This window comes from Eptatretus burgeri, chromosome 3, assembly GCF_056783735.1.
Source record: "Eptatretus burgeri isolate ZD-2024b chromosome 3, Ebu_testis_v1, whole genome shotgun sequence".
NCBI lineage: Eukaryota > Metazoa > Chordata > Myxini > Myxiniformes > Myxinidae > Eptatretus > Eptatretus burgeri.
Window position 1 is genome coordinate 16933764 of NC_140963.1, and position 19495 is coordinate 16953258.

A 19495-nucleotide genomic window follows, 5' to 3' on the forward strand; every position below is an offset into this window, starting at 1 on the left:
TATTGCTGGATATGGTTCGAGTGGAGCTGTGAGTTGTACGACCTGTTTCTGGAACTCTATTGTTGCCAAGAGTTCTGGCAGGTTGTTGTGCTGAGTATTCAATTCTGTTACCAGCCATTTTTGAGATCGAGCCAATAAAATATCATGCCTAACCGTAGAGGCCGATTTGAAACACAGTGGTGTGTTTTGTTGTTCTCTTTGCCCACACGTGGACTGCTTGAAGCTCGGACATTAACGTCAGTATTCCGTGCTGGAAGATATTAAAGAGCGGGATCACGACAATATTCCCACAGTGAGCCACTGGAAAAGGTTCAGTCGACTGAACTTAAAGATCTCACCATCAGCCGTGTTATCTGAGATAAGCAAATGGCAAAGATGGCCTCCAAAACCAGCCACAGACTGGATATCCTTCATCATTCCATGAAAATTCAGAATGACTGACAGCCTACAAGGCCTCGATCCATAACTCAATGGAGGAATGACGTCAACTTTGGGCTGGTACCCCCAGAATCACATTTGTCATTTCTGGATTTTGAGTAACGTAAAGCTCTCAAGATGATTGGCATATCCTGTGATGAGGCCAACGCACAAGTCCTGTTGCTTTCACATCTCAGACAATTTTGTATCCTTTCATTAGTTCCTCTCCTTCGCTCCCATTGCTCTTTCAGTCGTCCGACTCTCCCCTGCCCCTTCAGAATTCCCACATTTTCCTCTAAACTCCTCCTTGGATAAACTCCCCAAATCCAGACTTAATTCCCATCTCCATTTATTTGTTTATATAGTCTTCCATTTCTGGAACTAGCTTCCTTATGGTTTTCAATCCCACTCTTCCCCCCAGGGCTTCAATTTGGTGGTACTCTGCCATCATATGTCAACCCCCATCCCTGTCCATGATCTTTTCTACCCACATTTACTCTACCTAATCCAACCCTCTTACTTGCAGGTATGCTGCAGCCCTCTCTCCTCACTCACTTAATTACTTCTTGTATTGAACTGCGACCCCACTGTCAGTGTGTTCCTTTTTTGCCTGAACTGTCTCCTTACTCTTCCATGAGCATACAGTTTGTATCCAATAAAACCCATAACCTGCCCATTTTTACAACGTTTTGAAAGATTGTCACTTGAAAGTACCCCAAAGAGATTTAAATAAACAGGAACTTGGTTGGTAATTGTAATGCTGGAGCAAGACGTCACTCGATGTCAAATGAGTGCAGCTATTAGTGCATCGATTCACAGGATACCATGGATACCATCGATTCACAGGGTCATAAGAAGGATGTGCGCACTATATCAGTCCTGCCGTGCTCTTTCCAGAAGAAGTGGAGGAAGTAAGGCAAGGTCAACTACCCCAGAGAAGGATCACCATCTGGTGATCAATCTCTCTGGAAGGAAAACAGGAAAGTTGGAAAGAGGTGGACTTGGGGAAACTTAATGGGGGTAGAATTTCTTTTTTTAATGACTGATGGGACAAGTTTACATCTGGTTCAGCCCTGAAATTGGGCATTCCAGAATGCCACGGGGACCTTAGTGTCCATACAGACTGCAAGAAACAGAACCCATTCATTGTTGCAAGTCACTAGTACATATTGCCAAGACTACATGGTGAGGTTAAATTTTCATGTCCTTATCCACGATACCCTTCAATGCTCATCCTTTTTAAAAATAAGCTAAGATTTTGTGAAGACTTTCATGAGGGCCAAAGACATACAATGAGATTTTCGTGTTGTTGTGGAAATGACTGCTTAGAAGATGGGATGGTCATTTTGTGTGTGTGAGATGGGTGTCGAGGGGAGGGGGAGAGTGCAGGGGGTAGGTCGGGGGTATCTTCATATATATATATATATATATATATATATATATATATATATATATATATATATATATATATATATATATATATATATATATATATATATATATATATATATATATATATATATATATATTTATATATATATATATATATATATATATATATATATATATATATGAGCCTGGTGTTGGGGCAGTGGTTAGGGCAGCGGCTTGGGATCCAAAAGGTCCTGAGTTCAAGCCCCGTTGGGCCACTGAATCAATACACCAGGGGGGTTGACTCAGCCTGGTCATCCTTCTGAGGTCGGCGAAGTGAGTGCCAGTGTACTGGGCCGGTGTATAACCCGGTTAAAATAGGTGTACCATATCCCTGTGTGTCGTAAGAGGCGACCAGGGTTGCGTCAGGAAGGGCATCTGGCGTAAAACGTGCCAAATCACTATGCGGATCATACGGATGATCCGTTGTGGCGACCCCTAACGGGAGCAGCCGAAAGAAGAAGAAGAAGATATATATATATATATATATATATATATATATATATATATATATATATATATATATATATATATATATCCACAAATATGTCTGTCTGTCTGTATCTCACTCTCACACGCTCTTACACGCTCCAACACTGTCTCTGTCTCTGTCTGTCTGTCTGTCTGTCTGTCTGTCTGTCTGTCTCTCTCTCTCTCTGTCTCTCTCTGTCTCTCTCTGTCTCTCTCTGTCTCTCTCTGTCTCTCTCTGTCTCTCTCTGTCTCTCTCTGTCTCTCTCTGTCTCTCTCTGTCTCTCTCTGTCTCTCTCTGTCTCTCTCTGTATCTCTCTGTCTCTCTCTGTCTCTCTCTGTCTCTCTCTGTCTCCATCTCCCTCCCTCTCCCTCTCCCTCCCTTTCCCTCCCTCTCACTCTCTCTCCCTCTCTATCCTTTTCTCTCCCTCTCTCTCCCTCTCCCTCCCCCCCCTCTCCCTCCATATCCCTCCCTCCCTTGGTGGATCTGTTTCTTATGCACAGCCACATCTTTAAAGCTACAAACTCCATACTCGGGATACAGATACCCCCTTGTGTGGGGAGTAAAATGGACTATGAGGCTGCAGCCTCAGAGGCCAGTTTGTGGCCGCAAATTGAGGCCAAAGTGACCAATACAACAATTTTTGACAAAAAGGACGACCAATTGGTCTTAAAGTGAAAAGGCCAGAACTTTTGGTAATGTGTGATCAAGAGGGCGATAATTATTTATGTCTTTTTGCTGTGTGAGGACTTCTCACAATCATTCTTTCCATGACCAATTATGTGTTATATCGATTTAAAACTTTGTGGAGCCTTCATTCACTTCTCTGCTCATCTTCTCTCTTCTCTCTTCTTCCCTCTTCTCTCCTCTTCTCTTTCTCTAACTCCCCTTAACTGGAAAAGACTGCTTTCGCTCGAGCGTGCACGCACACTCCATCAACTCGCCGCCTGAAGTTGCACCACCAATTCTCGGTGAGTGGTGTAAGTATCTCAGAGATTTGTCTCTGAGTGAAACAAAGAGTGCAACACAATTAACCTTTTTGAAGTCCATGAAATAATTTAAATTGACAGATTAACTTACATTTTTTTTTACTGGTATACCATCGACACAGACTTCCATTTACTTCAGGGCAATAATTTCACTGGTCAACAAAACAGAGATTGTTTCCCCCCCCCCCTTTACCAATTAAACATGGTGTCGATGAATTGCAATCATTACATCTCAAGGGGCAAAGGTTATTTATCAATTTGTCATGTGGTAGTGTTTTCTATTTTTAGGCATTCATAATTGCTTGCACACACCACTTTTGGCCATGAGAAAGCTGCTCAGTCTGAACTGATTTTTATACCACCAGCTCACAAACTTTCTCGTCAAAACAAATCTACACGTACTCTCCGATGTCAGCCCACTTTTGCATAGCATGGAAATCACAAACAACTGAGCTGCGTGGTTATCCATGCCAATACGCACTCAATGTACGACACTTGTGGCAGACTTTCCGTAAACTCAGCGAGTACATTGGATGATCTGTTCTCATCACTGCGTATGGTTTGGCAGGAAGGAACAACCAATCAACTTCCACAACTTTTCAATAAACCTGATGGCAATTTCCTTGAAAAAGGAAGATTCGGACATTTCTCAGCAGAGGGATCTTCGTTCGACGAAGTACGCCCATTGGGACAGTCAACCTACCTACGTTTCCTTACTGTTCTCTTTCCCGGACTTTCAGTGGACTCCTCATTGACTACCCACTGGCTATTCACGAAACGCGTGGAAATACATTTAGGATACCTTCTTGGAATCGATTCTTTCTTCCGTAGATTTTCTCCTAACGTGAACTCTATCGCGTTTAGCATTTGCACAACCTATTTTTCGTGTGCTTGTACTAATTCTACTGTAGAGTATTTACTCTTGCGCGATGTTTTTGTTCGCCCAAGGTTTTCATCTTTTGGGGACTTACTATCACGTGACGCGTCTTTTCCTGCCGAGGCCTCTGGCACATATCGCGTGGACTTGCCTGCTTCCATGTTGCAGTTTTATTGAGTTTATTTGGAACTTGTGACTTAATGTTGTATTTTGTACAAAAGGAACTTTCATCTTTGTTTTGAATGAGAATGTAGAAGTCAAGGAACTTGTGACTGTTTCACATTACTCCTCCTGAGGTGAACTGACAAGATAATGTTTGGTGGGTTTAGCTAGCAGACCAGCTAGTCAGCTTGTGTCAGTTTTGCTGTTCGCTTCCTTCAGTCATTGCCCAAAGAATGTTAAGTAGGAATTCTGTAGAATCGCAAATGTACTCCAAGTTCCTTGAGGAGACCATTATCCATATGAAATCCCATAAGGGTGAGCAGGACATAATGTAAGTTCCATTGCAACAATAGGACCTGCCTCACTCCCTCTTTGATTACTTACTTCCACCAAATTATCTGATATTCTCCTTGTAACCTAATCTGCATAATGTGGGACATCCATCCTGTAATAATGATAAACCTACATATATATATATATATATATATATATATATATATATATATATATATATATATATATATATATATATATATATATATATATATATATTTCATACATAAAGCTCTTTCTGACCACTGACTCACCGATATTAATGGTTGGTACCTTCCGGGTGACGTAGAAAGCTGAAATTTTGCGTACCGCAGACATCGGAGCCGATACACCAAAAACAAATCACAGAACTGTCGGAAAGTGCCTGTAAATTAAAATATAAATAAATGAATAAAATAAATTCAGGTGAGCGACCCGAGACAATGGGGGAGCATGGTAATTTCACGTACAGACGAGCTTCGAAGCCGACACACCTGAAAAATAAAATCACAGAGCCGTGAGAAAGCATCTGCAAATGGAAATATAAATAAATGAAAATAAATAAATGAAAAAAATTCAGGTGAGCGACCCCAGGCAATGGGGAAGCATGTTACCTTCACATGCCGACGGATAAGCCGATACACTCGAAAAAAAAAATCACAATACCATTGGAAAGTGTTCGTAAATGAAAATATAAATAAATGAAAAAAATAAATCGAGGTGAGCGACCCAAGACAATGGAGAAGCAGAGTTCATTGTTGCGTACAATGAGTAAACATACCCTGCTAATATATATATATATATATATATATATATATATATATATGTATGTATGTATGTATGTATGTATATATATATATGTATATGTATATATATATATATATATATATATATATATATATATATATATATATGTATATGTATATATATATATATATATATATATATGTATGTATTTATATATATGTATATATATATATATATATATATATATATATATATATATATATATATATATACATATATATATACATACATATATATATATATATATATATATATATATATATATATATATATATATATATATATATATATATATATATATATACATACACACACACACACACACACACACACACACACACACACACACACACACACACACACTAGGTATTTCATAATTCCACCCTCTCTAACATCACCTACTTATTTTGCTCTATAGTCTGTCCTTTTGCAGACAGATGGCAATCTTTAACTTTCCTTTCTAATGTACCTACAAGTTAAAAAAAAAAAAACTTAAACAGCATATTTCACTTCACTGCAAGACAAAGGCCTCCTTCAACTCATGGTGAAAGGTCTTTCCTTACTCGTCATGCTTGCCAAGCGTAGGTTGGCAAAACAGAGCAGCCATGGGAATCGAACCCAACATAGCTTTTGAATACAATTGAAGAACATAAAGAACAAGGCCATGAAAGATAACACTTGTAAATGTTGGCAAAGTACGAGTGGCATGGGAGTAATCAATGAACAACGAGAATGGCACTCGGTGGAGCGCAAACCTCTTCCAGATTGAACAATATATGAATTGCATCCCTCTGATAGGCTGGATCTGCTGATCTGAATCTAAATCTGAAAAAAGCTTGTTGTTGTCATCTAAACAACTCATCCACTATGTTCTGTCATAATCCATCCACAACATTTTGTCCAAATCCGTCCACAATTTTTGAGATATCCTGCTCACAGACAGACAAATTAACAAACAAACAGACAGGGGTGAAATCATGACCTCCACCCACCTTTGGTGGTGGAAGTAATACCACGAGGTGGCAGTATAGAAGGCGAGCAATGGAGGATGTGTGATCCAAGGTTCATGGAATCGCTTGTATACGTATAATATAACACTAATGGAGGCCAATACAGAGCTTTGGTGCATTCATGGCAAGAATTTGGAATTTGTTCATGGGACCAGCAATGACTCACTTTCTCTTCGTGGAACGCATAATGGGATCTTTAACATCTAATCCACCAATTACATGATCTAGCAAATGAATCTTCCAGCTGAACGTCCTTCCGACGGTCGATGGACACATTGATGTATTGCCCTGCACGCGAAACACCAGGGTGACGGTTGATGGCCGAGTCGAGATTGGAAACCAGGCCTGACAACTCAAAAGAGGACTGTGCTTATTTCTTAGCTATCCTTGCCAGACAATTCATTATATGCAGAATAATAATATCAAAACACATCTGTGCACGTTTTTTTTGTATACCTTGTCGAGGCTCATGTGAGAGCGAACACAACGCACAACAAGGGGGACATGAGACAAGAGGAGAGGCAGTGGGAGGGACAAAACAGTGGGGAACAGAGACATTCGGAGATCTGTGGAAGGGAGAGGGATGGGGTGGGGAACATGGGGAATAGAAGATGGACATTACAGGGACTTTCAGGAAGGAAAGCAGTGAATTTGAAGGTGGGCTTGGGTGGATTATCGGGGGTACAAAAGATTGAGGATTTGGATGGGGGATGATAAGAGGTGGTGGTGAACAGCTGTTTTGAAAGCCTGGAGGGAAGAATGGAATTGAATAGAGTGAGGGAGTTTATTCCAAAGGCGGGGAAAAAGAGGAATGAAAGAGTGAAGGTGAGCAGCGATTCGTGATTTTGGTAGTTTTACCAGAAGGCGGTTGTTGGTGGACCTTGAGCGTCCTGCGAAAATGTGGTGGGGACAAATCGCAGAGAGAGCAGGGGGGGGCGAGGCTGGAGAGGAGACGGTAGAAGACATAAAGACCAATGACCAGCCTGCGGTGAGAGAGAGTGAGAGGCCCAAAGACTCAGCCTCATTGCGGGAGATGCCAATCATCCGAAATGCCTTGGTTTCCACAGCGTGAAGCCGAGAAAGGTGGGAGGCAGGAGCACCAGCCCAGAGGGGAGAACAGTACTCCATCAGGCTGTGGACGAAAACTTTGTAAGTGGTCAGGAGCTCAGTGGGCCGAGGGAGGACCTTGCACGATGGAGGATTCCCAGTCGGCGAATGGCTTTGGAGGCCAGGTTTGAAATGTGGCTTTCCCAGGAAAGATCACGGCAGATAGTAAGACCCAGAAGCTTCAAAAAAGGACTTCTTCCAGAGGATTGTTGAGAAAGTGGATGGGGGAGTTTTCTAAACGGTCCTTTCGGGGAGACATAGTGAGAGTGTGAGATTTGTCCAGATTGAAAGACATGTTCCACGTGTTGGACCAGTTTGTGATTTTACCCAGATCTGCAGTGAGCGAAGAAACTGCTGATTGCCGGTCTGAGGGCTGACAGATGGTATGGCAGAGAGTGAAGTCATCAGCAAAGAGATAAAGAGGATTTTCCAGAGAGTCGGAGAGATCATTGATGAAAACCAGAAAAAGAACAGGGCCCAGAACGCTACCTTGAGGAACTCCAGCCTGGACAGGAAAAGGGGACAAAAGAACTCCATTTAGGGCCACACCTTGACTGAGACAGGAGAGGAAGTCTGCGAGCCATGAGTGGAGATGGCCTTGGATATCATATGAAGAGAGTTTGGTGAGCAGGGCAGGGTGCCAGACCATGTCAAAGGCACGCAATATATCCGTTGATATGGCTCTGATCTCATGTCTGGCATTGAGGACCTCCATCCATTTTTGGGAGAGCAGAAGCAGCATATCCAGGGTAGTGACCTGGTCTGAAACCAAATTGATGATCGGAAACCAAGCCATTGGAGAAGAGGAAGGATTTAATGTCTGAAGCGATGATGGATTCCATAACCTTGCTGATGATTGGCAGAAGGCTGATTGGTCTGTAGTTGCAGGATCTGTTTTTGCACCTCTTTTATGCAGGGCAATAATGTTTGCTGATTTCCAAGCAGATGGCAGATGACCTTGAGCAAATGAGAGGGTGAGTAGAACAGAGAGGGTAAGCAAGAGCAGAGGAGCAGGTTTATAGGACACGTGGGCTGATTCCGTCTGGACCGGTTGCAGAATCTGAGTCGAGGTTTGACAGCAAGCTCTCCACCTTGTCAGGAGAAAAGGACACAGAGTCCGGGACAGTTGGGTACGACTGGGTACGGTGGGTAGAGAAAGCGATGGGTTTTGGACACAAGATTTCGATGCAAACACCGAGTCGAGGCATTCAGCCTTTTCACGTGCGGTATCAGCAGTGCGGCCATTTAAGGTAAGAGAGGGGATGCAGGGGGAACATACACCAGAAACAGATTTGATTAGACACCACCAGGATTTGGAGGAGGGAGAGAGGTTTGAAAGTTCAGACTTGAGCTTAGAAAGATGTTGTTTTCTGGCTCTCCTGAGGGTAGATACACACTTGTTCTGAGCTTTATGGAAGGAATTGTGATTACCTTCAGTTGGGTTTGCTTTCCATGAGGCAAAGGCAAGTTGTTTCAGGACAATTGCCTCGCCACAATCTTCAGTGAACCAAGGGCGGGAGGAAGGGTAGGACAACTTAAGACGAGAGGGGATAAATCTGTGCATGAGGGAGAGCAAGTTTCTTTGAAAGAATTCCCAGGATGACTTGATGTTGGAGAAAGTAGTGATAGGAGACCAGTCTATAAGTTTTAATGGCTGCCTGGAGTCCCTGCCAGTCGGCTTGAGTGAAATGCCAGACTCGATGGCAGTGAGGTGGTTCTCTGATAATTAAATTGCCAGAGAGATGTCCACTTTGACAAGGACATGGTCAGAAGAACCGATTGGAGTGAAGGAAGAGCAGCAGATATTGTCAGGGAAATTTGTCAAAATCAGATCCAGAAGAGATGGAGTACTATTTGGTTGAGATCCGGGTCAGGAAGTTGACTGATTGAGTCAGTCCCAATGAGTCGCAGAAAGCTTTTACTGAAGTGACATGACATGAGAGGTACCCACACCTAGCCAACTGGCATGATGACAATTAAAGTCACCACATATGAGGAAGAGAGAGTTTGGATGAGAAGATAGAAGTTGGTCCATGTTTTCAGATAGTGACGTGTCAATGGAATCATTTACTGTTTGGTGGATGGTACAGTACACAAATAAACATGAGGTGGGAGTGGAGGGGAAGCCATAGCCAGAGGTATTCCTGGGGGTGTGGGGGAGTGAGGGCAGTGCATGGAGAGTGAGTCATAGAGTCTTTGATGAAGAGAGCAACTCCTCCACCAGGAGGAGGCTCAGGTCTGTCATACCGGAGGAGGGAGTAACCAGGGAGAGATACTTGGGAGTCAGACACGTCTTGGGGGAGGAAAGTTTCTGTTGGGCAGATTATGTCTGGTTTGTCAGTGGCAACCTGTATGGAAAGATCTGAAAGGTTTGAGCGAAGGCCCCGGATATTTGAGGTCCACACTGTTAATGAAGAGGGAAGGGAGGAAGCTTTGGGTGTAGGGGGTGGGAGGGGAGGGGGAGGATAGGACAAGGGATGAGGAGGGGAGGTAAGGAGGGTTGTTGAAAGAGTGTGGGGGATTGCAGAATAGCTAGGAGAGGGGCTGGATGAGAAGGAGAAAAGGCCCTGTGCTGCTGGGGCCGCGGGGGCACAAAAGAGGGGGCAGAAGGCAGTTGAGGATTTGAGGACGTGGAGTGAAGAGATGGAGGTGAGAGGGCAGTGGAAGGAGGCAGCTTTGTGGATGGGAGGTGGGCAACTTTGAGAAGGGTGAGTGAAGGGGGTGAATGGTGAGAGAAGGGTGAGTGGGGAGAGTTGAGGGAGAAAGGTGAGGGGGGAGTTTTTGAGAGAGGTGAGAGGGAGGCTTGGATGGAGAAGAGTGTGATGGTTGCTTTGAGAGTGAGGGGTGAGAGGGGTGAGTAGGCACTGAAATTGGAAAAAAAGAATGGTTGCTGGAAAGCAAACATTCATTGCAAACTGGGGTTTTTAAAAGTTTTAGGTCAGAGTTGCAATTAAACACGTTTTTTGATAGATGCAATAAAGGCGAATTCAGAGAATGGAGAGAAGAAACGCTGTAATGGTTGGATTTTTTAGGCAAGGTATAAAGGAGAGGTCGAATTGAGAGCAGTCTGTTTAAATAGTAGAAGAGTAGTGTATTCTGATACAGTAAAGAGTACCACACGTGTGAAAGAGGAAGATTAAGCATTATAAGAGATCATTTTTATTGTTATTATCATTATTATTATTATTGTGTTAGAGAGTTTTCATCAGATTAGGTCATGAAAGTGTAGAAAAAATCGTGAGGTGAATGGTGAAATTGGATCAGTAAACACAGGGGGTGTAAAAAGATCACGTGGTTACGGGAGAAGCACTTGGCTATGGGAGGTGTATAGTCAAAAGTGAAATTATTTATTTTAAATAAGGATTGCGTAACATTCGGAAAAGGGAAGGTTGAAGTAAAATCGTGGAAGTGTGTGGTGAATTTGGACAGTAAACGCAGTGTGAAGCTGCCTGGTCGATGAAAACTACCAGGAAGTGTAGAGAGAGACATGTGGTTATTGGAGGTGTAGCAATCGAAAGGATACAAGGAAGGTTATTATTTTTTGATGTATTTTTTAAGAACAGGTAAGATTCGGGAATGGAAGGATGTAGATCGGAAGAAATCGTGAAGGTAATGGCGAGAGAGGGTCAGCTCAGTGGAATAAAGATGGTGTGCCGGCAGGAGGAAGTGGAAGAAGAAGGAGAGGAAGAAGAAGAAGAGGAAGGAGAGGAAGGAGAGGAAGAAGAAGGATCGAGACTCGTGAGTGTGCAAGGAGAAAGGTAGTTTTTTTGTTTTTTGGGGGGATTTAAGCCAAGAAATAGAGTGTTTACTTGGGAGGGATGGGAGACGTTGGGAAAGTGGGGAAGATAGAAATTGAAGGTAATGGGGAGAAAATACAAATGAACACGATCGTACAATGAGGGGAAGGATTGGTTGGCCTCAAGCACCCGGTAAGATAATATCGACGAAAACTCACAAAATAGCACGATTTTTGAAACAAAACTGAACTGGGAACACACCGTAACATGTAGGTGAGAAAATAAACAGTTAAAACGGGACAGATAACGAACAGAAACTTAACTGTGAGATTATCAGCAGAGAGCCTGGAAAGAGGCCTGCCGACGCTCAAAACCCAGAACCAGAAGTGATTGTTTGAGAGATTGTTTGTTTGAGAGACTTTGTCACAAATTCGGATGAAAAGGACAAATCAACACAGGAAATTGGATTTAGGCCTCAGGTCCTCTCATAAACTAGCAGAGCAGTATCCATGTCCAGGTGGAAATATCAAACAGATGGGTATTTACTAATTTTAGGGATGAAACTTTGCCTTTTTGTATGTTTTCTGTAACTTTGCTGCGTTTCCTCTGACCATTCATGAACTCCTCCTCGAGGTATAGTGCTGTAAAACACGACTACTATAATTTTGCAATGTTTACCGGTTAAAGGATGATAGAGCAATTGAATGAGAGTATGCATTTCAGGCAGTTCAATGATATATAAATCCACTTACTTTATTAAGACCTGACCTCCTCATGATATTAAGCCCTCCTCATGATCACAATGATTTTCAGGAAGATACATCGATAGCATTCATCTCCGGAGTCTCAGCTTCCTTGACGTCTTAAACTCTAAAAGGGTCATCTACATTTTCGTGAAGAAATGTGCAATCCTACTATATCCAAACTTAGTTGTTAGGGTGGTGGCCTTAGGACCTAAGGTTCCTGAGCTTGAGGCCCTGTTAGCCTTTGAATTAACACGAGGTGGGGTTGACTCAGCCTGTCATCCTTCTGAGGTTGGCAAAATGAGTACCAGTGGCCTAGGGTAATAACCATTCAAGGTAACCTGCGTCAGAGTGGCCACCCATCTAGGACTGTACTCTTTTTTTTTTTTTTTTTTTTTGTATACCTTGGTCGAGGCTCGTATGAGAGCTAACACACAACTCACAGCAAGGAGGCATGAGACAAGAGGGGTGGGAGTGGATGGGACAAAACATTGGGGAACAGACACAGGTGAACTGTGGAAGGGAGAGGGATGGGGATGGGACGGGGAACATGGCGAGGAGAAGATGGACATTACAGGGACTTTCAGGAAGGAAAGCAGGAGAATTGAAGGAAGTGGGCTTGGGTGGATTATCGGGGGTAGAAAAGATCGAGGATTTGGATGGGGGAAGATAAGAGGTGGTGGTGAACAGCTGTTTTGAAAGCCTGGAGGGAAGAATGGGAAAGAATAGAGTGAGGAAGTTTATTCCAAAGGCGGGAAAAAAGAGGAATGAAAGAGTGAAGATGAGCAGTGATTCGTGATTTTGGTAGTTTTACCAGAAGGGGGTTGTTGGCGGACCTTGAGCGCCCTGTGGAAATGTGGTTGGGACAAATCGCAGAGAGAGCAGGGGGGCAAGGCTGGAGAGGAGTCGGTAGAAGACAGAAAGACCACCGACCAACCTGCGGTGATTGAGTGAGAGGCCCAAAGACTCAGCTTCATTGCGGGAGATGCCAATGATCTTAAAAGCCCTGGTTTCGACAGCGTGAAGTCGAGAAAGGTGGGAGGCAGGAGCACCAGCCCAGAGGGGAGAGCAGTACTCCATCAGGCTACGGACAAAAGCTTTGTAAGTAGTCAGGAGCTCAAGAGGGCCGAGGAAGGACTTTGCACGACGGAGGATTCCCAGTCGGCGACTGGCTTTTGAGGCAAGGTTGGAAATGTGACTTTCCCAGGAAAGGTCATGGCAGATAGTGAGACCCAGAAGCTTGAAAGAAAAGACTTCTTCCAGAGGATTGTTGAGAAAGTGGATGGGGGGGTTTTGTAAACGGTCCTTTCGAAGAGACATAGTGAGAGTGTGAGATTTGTGTGGATTGAAAGACATGTTCCACGTGTTGGACCAGTTTGTGATTTTATCCAGATCTGCAGTGAGCGAAGAAGCTGCTGCTTGTCGGTCTGAGGGATGACAGATGGTACGGCAGAGGGTGGAGTCGTCGGCAAAGAGAAATAGAGGATTTTCCAGAGAGTCCGAGAGATCATTGATGAAAACCAGAAAAAGAACAGGGCCCAGAACGCTACCTTGAGGAACTCCAGCCTGCACAGGAAGAGGGGATGAAAGAACTCCGTTTAGGGCCACACGTTGACTGCGACAGGAGAGGAAGTCTGCGAGCCATGACTGGAGATGGCCTTGAATACCATGGGAAGAGAGTTTGGTGAGTAGGGCAGGGTGCCAGACTGTGTCAAAAGCACGTGATATGTCCAGGGATACGGCTCGGATTTCCTGTCTGGCATTGAGGACCTCCATCCATTGATGGGAGAGCAGTAGCAGCATATCCAGGGTAGAGTGACCTGGTCTGAAACCAAATTGATGATTGGAAATCAAGCCATTGGAGAAGAGGAAGGATTTCATGTCTGAAGCAATGATGGATTCCATAACCTTGCTGATGATTGGGAGAAGGCTGATTGGTCTGTAGTTACAGGGATCTGTTTTTGCACCTTTTTTATGCAGGGCAGTGATGTTAGCAGATTTCCAAGCAGATGGCAGATGACCTTGGGAAAATGAGAGGGTGAATAGAACAGAGAGAGGGTGAGCAAGAGCAGAAGAGCAGGCTTTGAGGACACGTGGGCTGATGCCGTCTGGACCGGTTGCAGAATCTGACTCGAGGTTTGAAAGCAAGCTCTCCACCTTGTCAGGAGAAAAGGATACAGAGTCCAGGGACAGTTGGGTGCGACTGGGTAAAGTGGGTAGAGATAGTGATGGGTTTGGGACACAAGATTTAGCTGCAAACACCGAGTTTAGACATTCAGCTTTATCACGTGTGGAATCAGCAGTGCGGCCATTTGAGGTAAGGGAGGGGATGGAGGGGGAACATACACCAGAAACAGATTTGATTAAACGCCACCAGGATTTTGAGGAGGGAGAGAGGTTTGAGAGTTCAGACTTGAGATGAGAAAGATGTTGTTTTCTGGCTCTCCTGAGGGTAGATACACACTTGATACACCTGAGGGTAGATACTCTTTGCCAATGAAACTGCCTCAGCAGCCCTATGCAGCTTTATGGCATGAAAGGAATGGTATTATATTAATATTATTACTAGATCCAAAAGGAAACTAGAGAGTTCAAACACATTACCGCACGCTGTCTTGAGAAACAAGGACATGGGTGTGGTCTACAAGCGGAAAATTTGATTGGTCTTGATGACGTAAAATGCTGTAATATTTTTTCCAGGAACTGCGAAACGGAAGGGTTTTGAACGAGACAAAAAGGCAACTTACATTCTACGGTGCTCAAGTATACAGTATCATTCAATTGAAATAAAATAGGGATTGCAACGGTGGTATTAAAAATTTAAAAATCCGCAAATTTACCGCCGTTGATGCAGTGTCTTTTTTACCGCATAATTTAACACGTATCATTAGTTATTCATGCCTGTTGTTTGTGTCCTTTATGACATCGTTAAGAACAGAGAGTTCCCTGTTTGGAATGATTTTAAATTCAGTTTAACTGCCAAGCACGAGACAATAAAAATATTGCGCATGTGCGATCGGGCCAAATTCAGAGCCGAAGGTTTGTTTTCCGATTAGTGTTGAAAATATAACATTCAATTGAAATTAGGTTGTTCCTCGATAATAAACCGACGTTTGTAGACAGAACGACAGGAGGACAGACATACAGAAGTGCACCAATTGTTTAACCCAGCTTTATGCTTGGCATGCGTGCGGTAATTACAGTTCGATGCAAACTCAACAATATTTGCGCAAAATGGATAAGTATACACATGCAATAGATGAGTCGTATATTTCCTGTTCTGTTTCTTATTGATATCCATTGTTAAAATCTTTGCATAAAGTACGAATAAATTTCATTCCTTTTTTTATGTAAAGTAAGTGCGTGAAACTCAATGTGTGTATCTACTGGCAGGCACCCTTTAAAAGGACTCCCACCTCCACCCCCATCGACAAGCAACCTCGCATATATCATGTTGTCATGGCTACCAATGCCAAAAGGGATAATGGTTTTGGCGAAGGCCTTTTAGAATGCATCAGCCCTGGGACCATCAAACGATCATGTAATTGTGGGATTGCAAAACGAAAGCTAAAACCTGATTCAGGTAAACTATGAAAGCACAGTGAAAGATTAATTCGGTAATTAAAGTATATTACTCCATAAACCTCACAGGGTCACAATTTGTAAAACATTTAGGAAATTTTGCACCGGATCATCCTTTGGAAGATAAACAGCCAACAACAAAGCCCAAGACCTGAAAATATACAACCATTTGATGTCCTTTGCAAGGGAAGGCCATTGTGCCAGGAGCAAGATTATCAGCTGCCTCTCCTCGTGATTCCTAATGAGAGCTCTCTCCTCATCAACAAAGACATCCGATCATCCAGTGGCCCAATAGTAATGACTAATTTGGTGCATAGTGGGAGGGCTGAACAAGGTCATGTTGAATCGAAGCCCGAATGCATTAAATGGCACCAAGCATCTATGAATGACCTGCAGCACCTGTCAGCCATGCTGTCTTCTGTGATTTCCCTCCCCCCCTAACTTTCCTCTTTTCTGGTCTTGCACCCTCTCTGCTCTTTCCCTGTATTGGCCACACCCCACAGGTTCTTGCAGAATGCACACAATCCACTCTCAACCCTCTTCTGGTGAAACTCCCAAAATCCAGAATCACTGCTCACCTCTACTCATTTGTTCCTCTTTTCTCCCACCTTTCGTTCCTGATCACCTGCCATCCAAAACCAAGATCTTTTCTACACCTGTTAACCCCCCCCACCCCCAATTCTGCTTCTGTATCCACATCCATATTGTCCACCACCTGCATTCTCCGCTCCTCCTCATCGTTACCTGCATCCCTTGTTTGTTTGTCTCTGTCTCTGATATATACTGTTGGTGTTCTCTTTTTCTGTGTGTGTGTGTGTGTGTGTGTGTGTGTGTGTGTGTGTGTGTGTGTGTGTGTGTGTGTGTGTGTGTGTGTGTGTGTGTGTGTGTGTGTGTGTGTGTGTGTGTGTGTGTGTGTGCACGTGATATATTCAGTTTATAGACATTCATTTGTATAGAAAGGATATGGACGTGGGAAACACTTTGTTGCAGTTCATTTAACGGTGGACCAACTGACAGTTAGCCAAGGCATTTCCCCCAGTGGCCGGTCCAAACGGTAACCATCAATGTCCAAACTGCTTTGCAAAAAACATAAGAAAGAAAGAAGCTCTCTGCCGTTAAGTGCCTTGCCATTCATCGTAACACTACCCCCACCTTGCCTTCCTGCAAGGTTACCGCTTCTGTCCTATTTCTGCTCGACCTGGAACTGGCAATACGGGAGTGTTTGGCACAGCCAGTGCTCTGCAGTTGTCATCCTGAGTTGCAGAAATATGGCAACAGCATTATCCAGCTGGGATAGTATGCCTTTGTGCCCCCCTTTGTGGAGCAAACAGCTGGTTTTTAGCTAGATGGAAAAGCTTTTTCTCGACAAAAACAACCAAGTGGGGGTGATCTCGCAGTATGTATCGCATGGTAGGAGATTAAAAAAAATTTGATTATTCAGTTTATATCATAGTTTGGTGGCGTGATGGTTGGAGTAGCTATCCGAGTCTGGGAGGTCGGTTGGTGGTTCAAACAAACCCTGGGTTGATCACACCAAAGATTTTTTTAAAACGGTACGTGCTGCTTTCTTTCTCGACTCTCAGCATTTATAAGGACAGAGCATGGGCAAACAATACTGGGAAGGCAATGGCAAACCACCCAGTATAACCCTTGCCAAGAATCTGCTTCGGCAGCACCAATGCTCCACAAAGAGTATGGTACATCAAAAAACATGGAGTTCAGTGTGGAGGATGATTATGAGAGACAGTCTCCATACAGCATTCCGTACACAAGACTGCGAAGGGTGTTTCACATCGGTCACCACCATTTCCTCCTTTTTATGTCCATACTACTTGAATATTATCCTTTCATATTACTCCCTTTCCTTCCCCCTTTCTCCTCTGTTCTCGGAAATCTAATTTCTCTTTTCTCCCCCGCTCGTCCCGACCGTCTCTTTGGGCCTATCTGCTTCTTACTTCAGCAAATATGGCAGAATTTTGACAACCACCAACCCCAACTTTACACCAACCACTCCAACCCATTTCCCACGTGCATACGTAATAGATAGATGAACCCCTCCTCTATTTTGACTTTTTTGAAATCATTTTGTTTTAACCACGCCCCTAAACGGTTTAACCACGCCCACAAACCACGCCCCCAGACGGTTTTAACCACGCCCCTAAACTTCGCATTATGTCGACACGAAAAGACAATCGAATTATGTTTTGTTTCAAATCGAAAGGCTGTGCCGAGTTTAATAACACTTGTTAAACTTTTGTAATTAAAAAGAATGTGCCAATTGCAAATTGGTGTCAAACGCTGGGGATTTCACACGACACCCAAGTAATAAAAATGGACAGCAGGTTGTTTAGACCAATTGTCTTTGCTGCACCCACGATGAGAGACGTCATACTGCAATGGGAGCCTGAAAACCGAGTTCTGAAGAGAAATGGCACTCATGAATAATGATTCAGACACGCATAATTACATCACTCCAACTATCCCAAATCCCAAGCACAACCTGCCAAGTCTTTTGACATGGCAAAAGGATAAAACCGAGAACCACCCACCGGAGGCACGACCATGGTCGGGACCGTGCGCCGCAGCCTCCAGGCTTTCGGACACCAAGCCGTTCTGATCCACGTCTTGCCGAGGATGGAACTCCTGGGGGTGCCGATCCCACTCCTGACACCATTTCTGCTCCTGCTCTTCGATCCCCGTCTCTGGCATTGGGGACTTGGGATCCGGCGGTCCCAGAGCGTCTGCCCCGCGGTCCAGTGGGGATCCGCCCTTAACTGCTTGCCCAACGTGCTCGTGGTCAGCCATCCCTTACGAGCGGTACGAGCAGGTTGCACGCAGTGCGCACAGTACGACGTACAGCCACACAAACTCTGTCACTCCCTCCCTTCTCGGTCAACGTCCTCCCACCACTGCGCTCTGGCCATTATCCATCCCCCAACCCCTCTCCGTTACTTCATTCCCAGTTCTTTCCCTCACTCTCTCCTCCCAGTTCACCACTCATGCCCCCTTTCCTCACAGCACCAGTGAAACCATGGCAACCACCACAAATTTAATCAGCTAAGAACCGTCCGTGGGTTCCTGCCAACGGATCGGCTGGGATGCAGCGACATCAAACAAGGTTTCATTCTCGATGCACAGTCTCTGTATAAAGTCCCTCCATGTCACCCTGAGTGCTGCTTGCTGTAACTTGACTCGAATATTCGCCTTAATTATGGATAACGCCGAGAGTTGTCTTCGCGGAACAGCTGTGTTACCCAAACCGCGTCAATATTTTTCCTTTGATAGTTCTCTCTGTGCCTCACCAAAAGAGAGGTGTGTGTGTGTGTGTGTGTGTGTGTGTGTGTGTGTGTGTGTGTGTGTGTGTGTGTGTGTGTGTGTGTGTGTGTGTGTGTGTGTGTGTGTGTGTGTGTGTGTGTGTGTGTGTGTGTGTGTGTGTGTGTGCTATACAGTTCATAGACATTCATTTGTTTGACGTTACCACGAGCATGAGCTGGCAGAGGGACGCACACTTGCCTCGAAAGATGTCTATCGAAAGGTGTCTATCGAAAGATGTCTATCGAAAGGTGTCTATCGAATCCTGACCCAGCTATAAACTACTATCCTCGTGTTTCGCAAGGAGAGAGATTCATAAATGTGTGTGCCGTCCTTCGCGTGGACGTTAAACTGGGCGTCCTGTAATCCCGCATTAGTTGATGGACGTTAAATAAAACACCTGAAAATTAGAAATAGCAAGAGAATTGCCAAATAACAGGTGATGTGGTACTTGTATGCAGTTAATAAGGAACCCCATATACCAGCATACTCCTCCAATTGCGTTAAATGAACGACCGGAACTCCTCCAAGAGCGTTAAA

The 19495-nt window shown here is 44.0% G+C and overlaps 1 protein-coding gene across 5 annotated transcripts in view; it reads right to left on the reverse strand.

Annotated features, from left to right (window-relative positions):
• The window catches only part of LOC147029454 (uncharacterized), a 134697-nt gene extending 115918 nt beyond the window's left edge, over nucleotides 1-18779 (reverse strand). For 3 of the 5 annotated variants that reach the window (XR_015055915.1, XR_015055914.1, XM_085872509.1), the window contains exon 1: nucleotides 18193-18778. Coding sequence is in view for 3 of the 5 variants with exons in the window: in XM_085872509.1 (XP_085728635.1) it covers nucleotides 18193-18448 (256 nt within the window). In the remaining 2 variants the exon portion in view is untranslated. Of the gene's footprint in view, nucleotides 1-18192 lie in introns of all 5 variants that reach the window. The other 2 variants (XM_085872511.1, XM_085872512.1) reach the window with 2 other exon arrangements.
• Between the last annotated feature and the right edge of the window lie 716 nt (nucleotides 18780-19495).